This window comes from Carettochelys insculpta, chromosome 13, assembly GCF_033958435.1.
Source record: "Carettochelys insculpta isolate YL-2023 chromosome 13, ASM3395843v1, whole genome shotgun sequence".
In the NCBI taxonomy this organism is placed as follows: Eukaryota; Metazoa; Chordata; order Testudines; family Carettochelyidae; genus Carettochelys; species Carettochelys insculpta.
In genome coordinates, this window is record NC_134149.1 from 13,480,618 (window position 1) to 13,493,477 (window position 12,860).

General features: G+C 46.2%; 1 protein-coding gene across 8 annotated transcripts in view; it reads right to left on the minus strand.

Moving 5' to 3' along the window:
- KIAA1210 (KIAA1210 ortholog) overlaps positions 1–12,860 on the minus strand; it is an 84,548-nt gene that overhangs the window by 35,652 nt on the left and 36,036 nt on the right. For 7 of the 8 annotated variants that reach the window (XM_075007968.1, XM_075007967.1, XM_075007971.1 and 4 more), the window contains one exon: positions 5,067–5,143. In XM_075007968.1, the coding sequence (XP_074864069.1) occupies positions 5,067–5,143 (77 nt within the window). Of the gene's footprint in view, positions 1–5,066; positions 5,144–5,267; positions 5,301–12,860 lie in introns of those variants that run through there. The other variant, XM_075007972.1, reaches the window with a different exon arrangement.

Sequence of the window (12,860 nt, forward strand, 5' to 3'; positions counted from 1 at the left end):
GTCGCCAACCTCACATTTTTAAAAAATCACGAGTCAAAACCCCGCTCCCCAAATGTTGAGATTGGCTTAAAAAATCATGAAATGCAAACCACTAAAAATAAACAGTAGGTGTTCTTATTTGCCTTCTAGATTTGGGGCTTTTAAAGTGCAGTAAGGTCACATGAGCAAGACTTTCTCTCCAGGCATCAGGATTAGAAAAAGACAGTTACCTGTCTCCTAACTGTTCATGTCCATTCCAAGTGAGGAGGATGTGCTCACCACGTGCATTGGTGCCAGAAGTTTTTTCGTTTAGTAGTACGATAAGGATGCAACTCGGGTGACCCCAAGAGTGGTGCCCTCTTGATGCAGTATAATGAGTACCACGTGTCACTCCCACACACCCTCAGTTCCTTCCTGCCAGAAAATCCGGCAGGGGGAAAGTGGGTGGGTTGTGGAATGGACACGAGCCACACATCTCAGAGAACACATTATGAGAAAGGTCTTTTCTTCGTCGACGGCTTGCCAAGTCCATTTCGTGGTAGGTGATTCCCAAGCAGTATGCCTGGAGGCGGGTAGGCGTTCAGGGACATGGTGCTTCTAACACAGCACTGGAAAGCCAGTGTCTGCCCAAGCCTGCTGTGGCTGGGCACAGGAGAAACATATGGAAGACCACGTCATGGGTCTACAGCTGACCTGGATCAGGACATGAGCAAGAAATGTGGCCGACAATGCCTGCACCCTTGACGAAGGAGCTTTTACGACCAGCAGTGGAATACGCACCAAGTCATAACACACCTTGATGCAGGAGGTAATCCTGTTGGAGAGCCTCTGTGTGGAGATTGGGAGATCCTTCATCCTGCCCGCAGTCGCTATGAAGAGCTGGGTTGATTTCCTAAAGGGCTTCTTATGCTCCAGGTAAAGAGCCAGGGGCACACCAGATGCCCGAAGTCTGCAGCCTCTTTTGCTCGGTGTTGGCGTGCGGTTTAGGGTAGAACACTGGGAGGAAGATAACCTGGTTAACATGAGAGGACACCGCCTTGGGTAAAAGGACCACGTGAGGTTGGAGCTGAACCTCATCCTTAAAAAATACTCTGTGTGGTGGTTCTGAAGTCAAGGCTTTACTGATTCCCATCTGGCCGACGTTACCACCCTGAGGAAGACAACTTTCCAGGACAAATGAGTCAGGGAGCATGAGTCCAGTGGCTCAAAGGTCAGTTCCATTAGCCTAGAGAGCATCACATTGAGATTCCTTTGGAGGACAGGGTCCTTGACTGGAGGGAACAGTCTTCCAAGGCCCTTCAGGAACCACGTCCACCTCTTGTGCAAAACCACTGATCTGCCCAGAATCAGAGGGTGGAATGCAGAGGTGGCCGCTAGACGAACTCTGATAAAGGACAGGGACAGGCTCAGATTTTTCAAAAGTAGGTAATCCAGGATGGGCTGCAAAGATGAAACCATGGGGAGATGTACCACTCCACTGCCCAGAAAGAGGCCCTCATCTGTTTTAACAGGGAAGTTTCCCTGGTAGAGTGCCTCCTGCTGCCTAACAGTATCTCCTACATGACCCTAGAGCAGGTTTGCTCTTCCAGTTCAGTCACGCAGCAGCCATGCCAGGAGGTGGAAGGATAGGAGGTTGGGATGCAGGAGAAACCTGTGGTCTTGTGATAGAGGGTCTGGGCAAAGACAGTCTCCACTGTGTGCCTACTGGGGATGTTAGTGGTTATTTGAAAGCCTCACCCTAAACAGATGAATCTTTCCAGTTATGGGTAACAGGCTGTGGCTGGAGCAGCCCTCGTCCACAGTGGAGTCGGCTTGGGGTGCGTCTTGGGCAGGGGTGCTCCAGCTCAGCCTTTCCCTTCCCCCATTTAATTGGTTAACCAATTAAATAGGATTTTACATCCCTAGTGGCTACTGAGAGGCCCAGGAGCATGCTGAACCAGTGCTGGCACAGCTACTCTGGGGCAGTCAAGATGACCCAAGCCTCGACCCTCTGCTGTCCTGACCAGAAGAACAGGTGGAAACACATACATCAGGTTTCCTGACCAAGACAGGAGAAAGGTGTCTGCAAATCTCCACTGCTGGGACTTCACAGGGACCAGAATCAACTCTTTACTTTTTGCCTCATGGAGAAGAGGTTCGCTTGAAGAGTCTCCCATCTCTGGAAGAGCTTCCAGGCACCCTCCAAGTAGAGGGACTGCTTGTGATGAGGTAACAAGGATCGGCTTGCCACGGTGCCGCATACTTTGGGTTGGCATCTCACTGACATGTGCTCCCTGTCCAAGGCATCCAACTTCAGAGAGATGGAAGGATGCAGACTGTTGTACGGTATCCCTTGGAGCATCATAATGTGGGTGGTACTTCAGTGCAGTGCCTTGATTATGACCTGTGGCATCGTAACCATTTTGCCCAGGTCAGCCCTGGATGGAATGTCGGCCATTGCCAGCCCCTGCTGGAGCCCCAGCCTTCATGGCCTCACATGGCCGATAACGTACATTCATGACACCATGTGGGCCAGTAATCTGAGACAGACCCTGGCTGTCAGGCAGAAGAATCCGGAGACTCCAGCATTGAGATCTCTCAATTATAGCCATGAAGAGGAGGGTTTGAGATAATCCTACACTTTGTAGGGAGCCAAGGAAAGAAGGAATGAGCTAGCTCTGTTCAGTGCCAGCTTCATTATATGATTCAGTATTAGCCCAAGGCACCCCAAGCCCCTTCAGAGCTTGATTACGTCAGAAACAAAAACATTGCTGCATTGTTTTTTTGTTTTTCAGACTCAAATATACTTAGGCTCAGTTCAGCTGCAGAAGTGGGGCCAAATCCTGACCTCACTGCCCAGGCCATCTCTACCGATACACAAAATATGCAGCTGAAATTTGGAGCATGCTGCCCTAGGCAGCTGCTTGCTGCAGTATGCAGTGTTGAAGGCTCTGGCAGCCAGCCCCAGCCCCTGGCCGGTCCCACCACAGGCTGTACCCGGCAGGATTATCCCTAGTGGATGCAAGGCCTGGAGTAAAGTCCCCTCCTCACACTCCACCCTACCTACTCTCCACCTTGACTCCTAAACCCCTGCCTGGCCTTTTCCCACGCTTTCTCTGCCTCAATTATACCCCTTCCTCCAAAGCCCATCTCCCAAGGGATGCAGCCCAGGGGATGAGCAGGGAGCCTGGCAGTGGCAATAGGGATCAGGCCCCTCCCCTCCACTGGCAGCTTCCTGCTGCCAGTGAGCGTGGGGGGACAGTTCCAGCCCCACTCCCTCTAGCAATGCCGCTGGGAGAGCAGAAAGGGTTGGGGCTGGGATACTCCACTTCCCACTGCAGGCAGTGAGTGCAGGGGTGGGCCTGAACCCTGCTCCCTCCTGGCCCAGCTCCTGTCCCCATAACCCTTGAGCACAGCCCACCCCCCAACCCCACGAGGGGCTGCAGAGGGCACCAGTACTACTAGGGATGGTGCTGCTCCTTGCCATCAGTGACAGAATTCTCACTGGCTTCTGCGGGTCCCAACTTTGGCTCCTGAGATGTGTACTTACGGCCAAAACTAGGTGGAATTGAGCCCCTTCATGCAGGAGTGTCACACACGAGTTCACGAGCTTGCACACTGTGTACTATGAAGAACCTGCATGGTTGTCGCAAACTAGATTTATATACTAAAACAGTGGTTCTCAAATTTTTGCACCGGTGAGCCTGTTAGGGTTGCCATATTTTCAAACAGTGCATGTGGGACATGGAGCCCTGCCAGCAGCCCCAGTCATGGGAACCCCAGCCGGGGGGTGGGGGGCAGGGGATCCCCGGCACTCTGTGGCTCGGAGCGAGCTGGGGCGCCAAGCCACGACAGCAGCCACAGATGTGGGAACCCCAGTAAGGGGGAATTTCCATGACAAGTCCTGCAGGACATTTTTGCATAAATGCGGGATGTGGGACTTGCCATGGAAATTCGGGGCTGTCGTCTGGCAACCCTAGGTCCTATTCACATAGTGAGTCTGAAGTGTAAACCTTCCCCCCTCCCATTATACATTAAAATAATGTTTAACACCATTTTTAATACTGGAGGCAAAGCAGGTTCGGAGTGGAGGCTGACAGCTTGCAACTGCCCCCACCTGCGTAACAATCCCATGACCCCCTGAGGAGTCCCAATCCCAGTGTGAGAAGCCCTGCACTAAAAAGTACTTTATTATTTAAGCACCCATCCTAATTCTCCACCTGCATTCCTTTATACTACCCCTCCCGCCCATTCACGGTTCATATAACAGACCTTCTATTGTTCTAAAATTTAGTTCTTAATGTAGTCCCATTTCCAAGCTCTCACATCCCCCAACCATCAAAGACTTAAATCCTTGGGCTTCTGCTTCAGCTCTAGGAGGTGGGGCTCAGGCTCCAGGCCAGGCACCAGCAAGCCTAACATGAGCCCTGCTAGCCCCCAATAAAACAGTGTTGCCATCCACTTTGGGGTCCCAACTTCACAGTGTGAGAACCGCAGCACTAGACAGAAGGATAAGCAAGTGGATCTACATCTGTAGCACACACAGATGCTCATCAAGCTTGGGGAAGTGCTACTGGGTGAAACGATCTGTCTTCTCTTCTCTACACAGGAGTTACCTCTGCAACGTACACTAAAGATAAGATCCAGTCAAAGTAAGCATGGCAGTGTTTTCTGTAAGTTATGCACTTGTTCAGCCCCTCAGGAGAGATTCCAACACTGCCCAGCTGATTTGAGGAGTGCTCAGAGATAGGTTTGTCTCTCTCCTGGTGCACATCTTGATACACAAAATTTATTCCACACAGGGCTGGAAAAAATCTGCACATGGATGGAAAAGATTAGAAGGAACACTAAGGCACAGCAGCCAGTTCTGCTGGCTGTGTAGTCTCTTTGCTAGGCACCCAACATTACAATTAAATATCCTCCACAAATCTGTAATTCTCCAGGACTCCAACAAGCTTCTCCTGCATACACAGCCTGACTCTTTCCTTCCATTACAATAACTCATGAGACTCCAAAGAACAGCTCAGTCATGGTCCCTGCTAAAGAAACAAATCCTATTTTCTGGTGGCTTGCCAAGTTTACTCTATATGTGAAGAGCAGCTGTTTACCTGCACATTCCTCAGTTGTCTCCCCTGCCTCGGGTGGATGTATGACATCTGTTGGCCCTGTAGCCATGATGCAGTCACTGAAATAAAAGAGAAAACACTCTGTTATTTTTTAGTTAGTGCACTCAATAGCGTGAGAGACCCAGATTCATTCTACCTAGCAAGGAAACAGAACCCAGCAACTAAGCACCCAATAGGGCTTACGCAGATATTTTGCACTCCAACCACAAATCTTTTCTTCATCTTTCAGTAACAACCCCTCCCACCCTGCCAAAGCTAACAAAGCAGCCGTGCTTCCCCACAGCACAGGCCTTTTTTCAGGAAGTCAGGATCAAAGTTTGCACTAAAGGAAAGGGCCATTAAACACTCTCAGCTAAGAGCGTAACACTTCCTAGCCTCAAAATATTGAAGTCTTTACAATTGTTATTCGCTAAACTGACACAGCCCCATGCTACTATAAAACTCTGTCTAAAATAACGCAAATAGACAAAATTTAGCTGTTTTATTTTCCCCCTTCAACCCTAACACAACTTGAGTTAGAAAGATGAGCTGTCGAGAATTCACATGTCCATTCGAATGGTGTCTCCCCACAGCCGTCACCATCCTACCCTGTCAGCATTATAAAAATGAATTAAACATCTGCACAGAACTAGCATCCTAGTCTCGCCTACATATGTGGAAGCTGAGTTCAGCTGGTAGAGCGAATCTATGTTGGATTTAGTGCAATCAGCTTTTAGCCACAAGCTTCAAGGCCTTCCTGCAAATAAGTCTATTGATCTAGCTGATAGCATCATTCTCCCCTTCACTGTCTAAAATAAAAGATAATCCAGTTGTTAAGATCATACAAAATTAAGTTTCTAGGGCTCCTCCAGAGACAAATTAAAGCAACAGACCACAAAAATTGCAATTCAAATGTCAAGTAACAATGGGAAAATGAAAGTTTTAGCCAGACAGATCTACACGTTTAAAAAAATAATAATAATCTTTTGTGTAGCAGAAGATGCAAGATACAAAAAGATACAAGACACCAGAATTTAAGGACTAAACAGTCTTTATTAATAAATAACAATATTCATTTAGCTGCAAAATTCTGCTCTCATTGAGTATAATCTGCTCTTTATTTTGCCGTTTCATATCTCAAATTTTTATACCAACTTTATGGATGGGGTAAACTAATACAACTTAGCTCTAAACACTGAGACTCTTGAGTCAGAGCATCAGCCCACGGAAGTCAATAGGAAAACCCTCTATTAGACATTGATTTAATTAAGCATTTCTAAATAGAGCTGGTTGTAGAATGTCTTCAAATGTTTTTAGACAATAATAGTAACTGAATGTTGAGATGCAAGTCTGCCTACCATGATTTTTTCACCGAGATTACAGAGAGGCTTTATATCTTTCATTCCTCTTTCTTTTCCTAATTTTTCATCACACTCTCTTCTGTAATGTTTCCATGCCCATGTATTCTGGTTAAAGCAGTGGTCAATAGAAGTCACCTAATACTGAAGGAAGGCTTGTTCTATTTTTTCCACTGCTATTTGTATCACATCAATGTTTGTTACATTAGATTTTCCTTCAGATGGGGAGAATGTATTTGAAATTAAAGCATCATGAAAGTGTTCAACAAACTAAAATAGACAAACTTGCAGGTTCACAGATTTCAACTCATTTTTATAGCATCAGCCCAATTCTGAGTAATTTACCCCACTGCAAATTAGATCAGATGCAACATTGATTTCAGGCAGGCTAACTTTTCCTGCTTAGTTTTCGTCTGTTATACATTTATACAATCACTTTACAATCTCACCTGCTCACTTAAGAGTCCTGCTAAGATTTGGTTAAATTTTGACTGTCATGCTTCTAAACTTAACAGTTCTCTTCAATTTGGTGATTAAAAAAAATTCAGAAATGGTTGCAAAGCAACACAGTTGACTGACAGCACCTCCAGTGAAAACAGCTCCTGCATTCACCCAGTTTCACAGCTGGACTGACTGAGGCATATAGAGGATCATGTGACTTATATCCAGGGCACATCAAGAATCTGGGAATATGACCCATTTAGTGCTACATCTAGGACTAGATCACAAAGCTATTATTGTCCTAAATATGAAATAGTGAATTTTTGGAGACAGATGAAGCACATCAGAGTTTTTCTAAGCTTTCAATGAACAAATATTCAAATTCAAAACAATGAATGCCAGAAGAATATTCATTGAAATATGTTAACAGACTCAGAATTTAAGAGCCTAAATCAAGCAGAGTTGTAATCCATTGGCTATGCTGTAAATTAATGGGTAATATGCCCTGGACTGTTGGTGTCTATGATGGCAATGTGGAGAGAGAAAATGACAAACTATCAATAGAAATGCATGCAAGAGTACAGGCATTTATCGACTGAATCCTTGGAACTTCACCATTTCGAAAGTGCAATGAGAGCTGACAGACAGTGCTGAGGCTGGTGTATCAATACAGCATATGTATCATCACCAGTCTTTCACTCAGCTGTACTAACCATGTGCAACATGTGAGCTTTCCCACACCACTAACCCATTAGGCAAAGGCTTTTAAAAAAATGCAGTAAGTATATTGATTTTTGCAATAAAAATATCAGGTCGCATCAAGGCATGGCCATTCACAGCAATGTTTTTAATACTCTTTGGGTTATGAGACACTGGAGGGCAGGGAGGGAGAAAGAATTCCCAGAGGGACAGCACAGATTCTCGCTAGGACCGTGTGAAATTTCTCAGTTGGCAAATGGGACTAAAGAGAGAGTTCTGCACACCAAGAAGGACAAACCCAGACGGCTAAGGACCACGGATGAGGCATTCCCCTCTCCTATGGCAAAGCAGCAGCAGAGCCAGTCCACGAATGATCCTGGGGACACAGGATTGCTAGAACCCCCAATGGCTGCTGGACTATCTCTCTGCAGGGTTGGAATGGGTAGTGCATATGCATGGCTACAGACCCACCAGCCCTGTCTTAGACCCTCTTTCAACATGCTCCCACAGTATTCCACCCGTTACAAAGGCCTCATGGGAGCCCCTGCAGTGCAGAAATCCACTGTGCAGAAGAGACGTGGACCCCTTGCTAGATCTCTCAGGAGCCAGTCATAACCTGCTAACGACCTACAAGCCTATTGGTTTTTCCTATGTCGTAGGCCCTCTGTTCCTATAGGCAGGGGAAGGAGGAATTGAAAGGATCAAAAATGACAGTAGCAAGGATTCTGAAGAACACTGTGCTTTTCCCTTCCTGCCATGCACAGTAGGTACAGACCCTACAAATTAATGAAGTACTTGCACGAAGCAAAAACAACAAAGCGGTTTCCTGTATAATTGTATGCATCAAAACAACACTGACCTTACTGGATCAAAATTGCAGCTGGCGTTCAGATCACTGGGGCACATTTTAAACCAATAAATCTCCTGCTGAGATGCAGTTTTTATTTTTAAAGCAGTCAACAGGAACTGCTTAGCAATCAACATTACATTTTATTTTCTTTTTGTAGTAAGTTTATGGAGTCAACACAGACCTGCTGGCTGACATCCGTTCCCCTCCATACTCCTGCAACATGCAACTTACTTTCCGAACTACAATTTTTTCACAGCAGTTGCACTTACACAGAGCTTTTCACCTGCAAGAACTGAGAACTCCCAGTGTGACAGACGATGCGAGGATCATTAGTTCCATCCTGCAAATGGACATGGCTTGGAGCAAAGCACTTAGCTCAGCTAGCCAAGACAACAGCGGGAAGCAGTGACAGAGCCGATGTTCTTTAGTTCCCCGGGCTGTGGTCACACCACTCCCTTTTCTCAGCTAAATACATTAGATGCCCAAGTATTATGCATTTGTAAAGCAGGCAACAAAAAGAGAAACCATCATCATTTCCATGATGTTTGTATCATGTATTTAAGATCGTCTGTGTAGCTAGAGCTTTGAGAGACTCATCTTTTCTTTGCATTGAAATGGCACTGTATTTCACACAGGGAATAAACATGGCCACTGCATTGCCCCTCTAGGGGTGAAATGTCTGGGGCATCTGCCCTGGTTTAATTCCTGCTTAACTTACAGCCTGAGTTACACACCTGGCTCGGGCCTGCTGGGAAGAGCCTCTGTGAGACAAAGATCCACAAAGAAAGGAAGATGCTGGCCCCGGCCTGGCATCTTCTTCCTCAAGAATAAATGCTAAAGGTAATAATGACTCAAAAAATTCATGGCCATGACTTCTGTCTGGTCCTGGGAAATGGATACCTTTTTCTGAAGGAAATTTAATAATGCAAACTAGCCCAGGACTAGAGGTTCTTTACAAAGTCTGGTTGCAATTTGGTCAGACATTTTCCTTCCGATAACAAACATGCCCACTTAACAGAAACTCGAGCTCTGATTCAGCTGCCACATGAGATGGAGCTACATTCTCAATGGTTATGCCCGTAACCTGGTCCTCCATGTTGATATCCTGTCCCAAGACTCTCTTCTCAGAACACTCTCTAAGACGGAACACAACGACTTGGAAAAATTCAACCATTTTTGTAGGCCCGTGTGAAAGGGTGCAAGGGTTGGGGAATACTCTCTCCTGAAGCATGGATGAGCAAAGTGGGGGATGGGCCCACTCATGAGGGCATGACATTTCCTAAAGAGGCGGGGTACACCATGATCAGCTGCTGAGTCTCAGGATAATCCATCTCATTAAAAATGTTGAAATATGTTATTGTTATTGTTCCCATTTCCACACCAATTAATAAAGTTTCTACATTACACATACTTATTTTCTTACACATACCAAAAGAGTTTTTTTGTTCATATGAACGTAACCAAAATTTCCATTGGTTTGGATTATATTAGACAGGTTGGGGGAGACCTGGGCTAACTGCAGAGACGAAAAGTAGGGTTATAGAGTGTGCTCACCCCTGCCTGAAAAAGACAGGCTGGAGCCTGCAGATGGGTATAATCAACAAGCACCCCACCTTTCGCCCTAGGGTCTGAGCTATATAAACAGCACCAGGAAGAAGGCTGCAGGCAACAGCTTGTCCTGTATAGGTGCAGTGTTAACTTTTCCCCATTTACTCTTTCAGTGTCCTGAATGCGGGGTTGTTTTGTTGCTGTTTTTAGTGGATTTCAGGGGAAAGGAGAATTCAAGCACCCTTAGAATTCAGGTGGCCTTTCTCAACAAAAACAGGTACAGTACATTCCAGTGCGACTCGTTTTTTAACGTCTCCATAGAGAATAGTTCTGCCTGAAAAGTGGTGGTGGTGGAAGTAGTAGCCTCTTCTTTCTCTGCAGATCTGCTTCACATGAGAATACTCAAAGTCTCACAGAGCCCAGCAGGGCGAACACAGGGCAGCCAGCTGGGTTCTACTCTACCTCGTGCACCATCAACAAAATTGTTAACAAAGTTCCATCAATGGAGCCAAACCCTGACCTCAGTTTCCCCTCTCCAAAACCACCCCCAAAGATTATTCTGGAATTGAACATGGCAAAGCCAGTAAGAGTACTGTTCAACTGTCAGATCCCCTGAGAAAATTAGACCTGGATGCTACTGAAACACAACAAAAGTAAAACCTCACCGTGCTCTTTGTATGATGAGAAGAGCACAACTGCACTTTGAGGGCCAGATTCTGACCCCCTTAATCAAATAATATCTTATTCCACAGACAGTCCTCCTAAAGGCAGCAGATAGTACAAGTAATGACATCTGAACTTGACCCCGAGTTACAGATATCGAAAAAGGATCCAGAGTCTCTTCTACGCTAGATTGGTCTACACTAGATTGGTCTTGTTAAAGTTTTCCCGCCCTCGCTACCATCACCAGTAAGAGCACTAATGGGGATGGGCCACTGGCTGCTCTATGCAGGCATCAGAGCATGGTATTCAACCACATTGTGTTCAACATGGGTCAAAATGCTCCACTGACAGCAGAAGAAAGAAAATGCTAGTGACAGTGAAGCTGATGAGTGACAGGATCTTAATAAAGACTCATTTGCGTGCAGAGAGAGTTTTCATCCTGAACTGCCTGAAAGGTTAAAGGCCTCTTCCCAAGAATCACAACTAACAAAGTAATAATAGCCACCAGGAAGTCTGGATGAGCAGCGAGATATTTAATAAAAATTTTGAGGATCGAGGGGTCATAATTCCCTGAGGTCTCAGACAAGTGCTCTATTCCAAGCCCTACAGAGCAAGGAATGGTTCATAGAAAAGGCCTTACTCATCACTTCCTTCCTTCTTCATTCAGGCAAACCCCGTCTTGACCCTAGTGAGGTGGTTTGCCTCAGTAAAGGAGTAACCCCCAAACCCAGAGTTCTTTCCCTCCACAGTTTTCTTTCCAGAGGCTTTTCCTGACAGCATTTCTGAAGGATTTTTGCTATCCAACAGTGTCCAAAGCATCACACTCTGCCCTCCTAGCGTGCGTCAGTGTAGCACTAATGGAAAGCAGCTGGCGTGCTAAATTCTAAGTTTGGGTTGTTTTTTTGTTTTTTTTTTTTAAGTAGCAGGAGGAAATGCCTTTCCTACAGCCACACAGACTCAGTCTGTAATTGTGTGAAAAGCCAAAGGATAAGAAGGGGGAAGGGTGAAATGAGACAAAAAACATTCACAAGTTATCCTTCAGAACTAGGCAGCACTACAAATCGGTGTTAACACGTTGGAAGGAGGAATACTAACACCTCTTTATGTTGTCTGGTGCAACATCTCCATCAGTTCGTTCCCCTCTCTACAATCGTCAGAGTTGGTAAATCATTCAGGACCAGACCCTCCAAAGTACTGAGCCACTTTACTTCCACAGATTTCAATATTAGCCTTTCCACATCCCCTCCACAATGATCTACAGCAGGGACGGGGAACCTGCGGTGCAGCCTCCACACATGGTTCACCAACATCAGGTGCTGGTGTGCCACCGGTTTGTTTACCTGAGCCTCTGCAGGCACGGCTGCAGTTCACTGCTCCTGGCCATGGTGACAGCAGGAAGCAGTACAGGCCAGGCCACCTACTTCCTGCAGCTCCTGTTGACCAGGAACAGCAAACTGTGGCCACTGGGAGCTGCAAGCAGCCATGTCTGGGGCCACTCAGGTAAACAAACCCTTCTGGAGGCCCGCCTGTGGCTAACCCTAATGAATCACCATGCAGCCCACAGGCTGGAGATTCCCCACTTCTAATCTACAGCCTGGGTTCTCCAAGACATGCCATAAGAAAAAATATCTGGCCCACACAAGCCAGGAAAAGCGTGCCTGAATCGTTTTCAAAAGAATGGAGCACATGCAGTTAGGACCTCAGTGCGGACAGGATTTTAGCCGATATTAGGGGCCAGATTCTTTACTGTTGTAAAACACCACCGCTCCATTGTCCTCACTAGAGCTAGGCTGATTCGCACCTGATTCGAAACGGGTCAAAACCGTTTCCCTGCCCTTACAGCTATCTCTTTAAACCACTCTCCGGAAACTTTTAAGAGGTTCATTCCCAGAGGTCTTTCACCCTGATCATCCATTACTTTGGGATGGGGATCATCAAAGGCAACCAGCAACTGCACTGGCAGAAGCAAGGCCATTGCCTTAGGTGGCCTTTTCAAAGCTACTGGACCTGGGAATCTTGGGGGGTGGTTTGGAAACCTACATTAAAAGGTCCATGAGGATGCTGCAGATTTTCTTCACCAAAGAGTGGACACATCCAGAAAGCCTGGCTGCCCATGGAGATGTTGCAAGAATTCAGCAACAGGAAATGTCAAGCCACTATCATTACACAGCAGACATTCCTCATGCTAATAATCAGAATAGTCAAAATACCACAAACTGGTGTCAGGATAAAACCAAC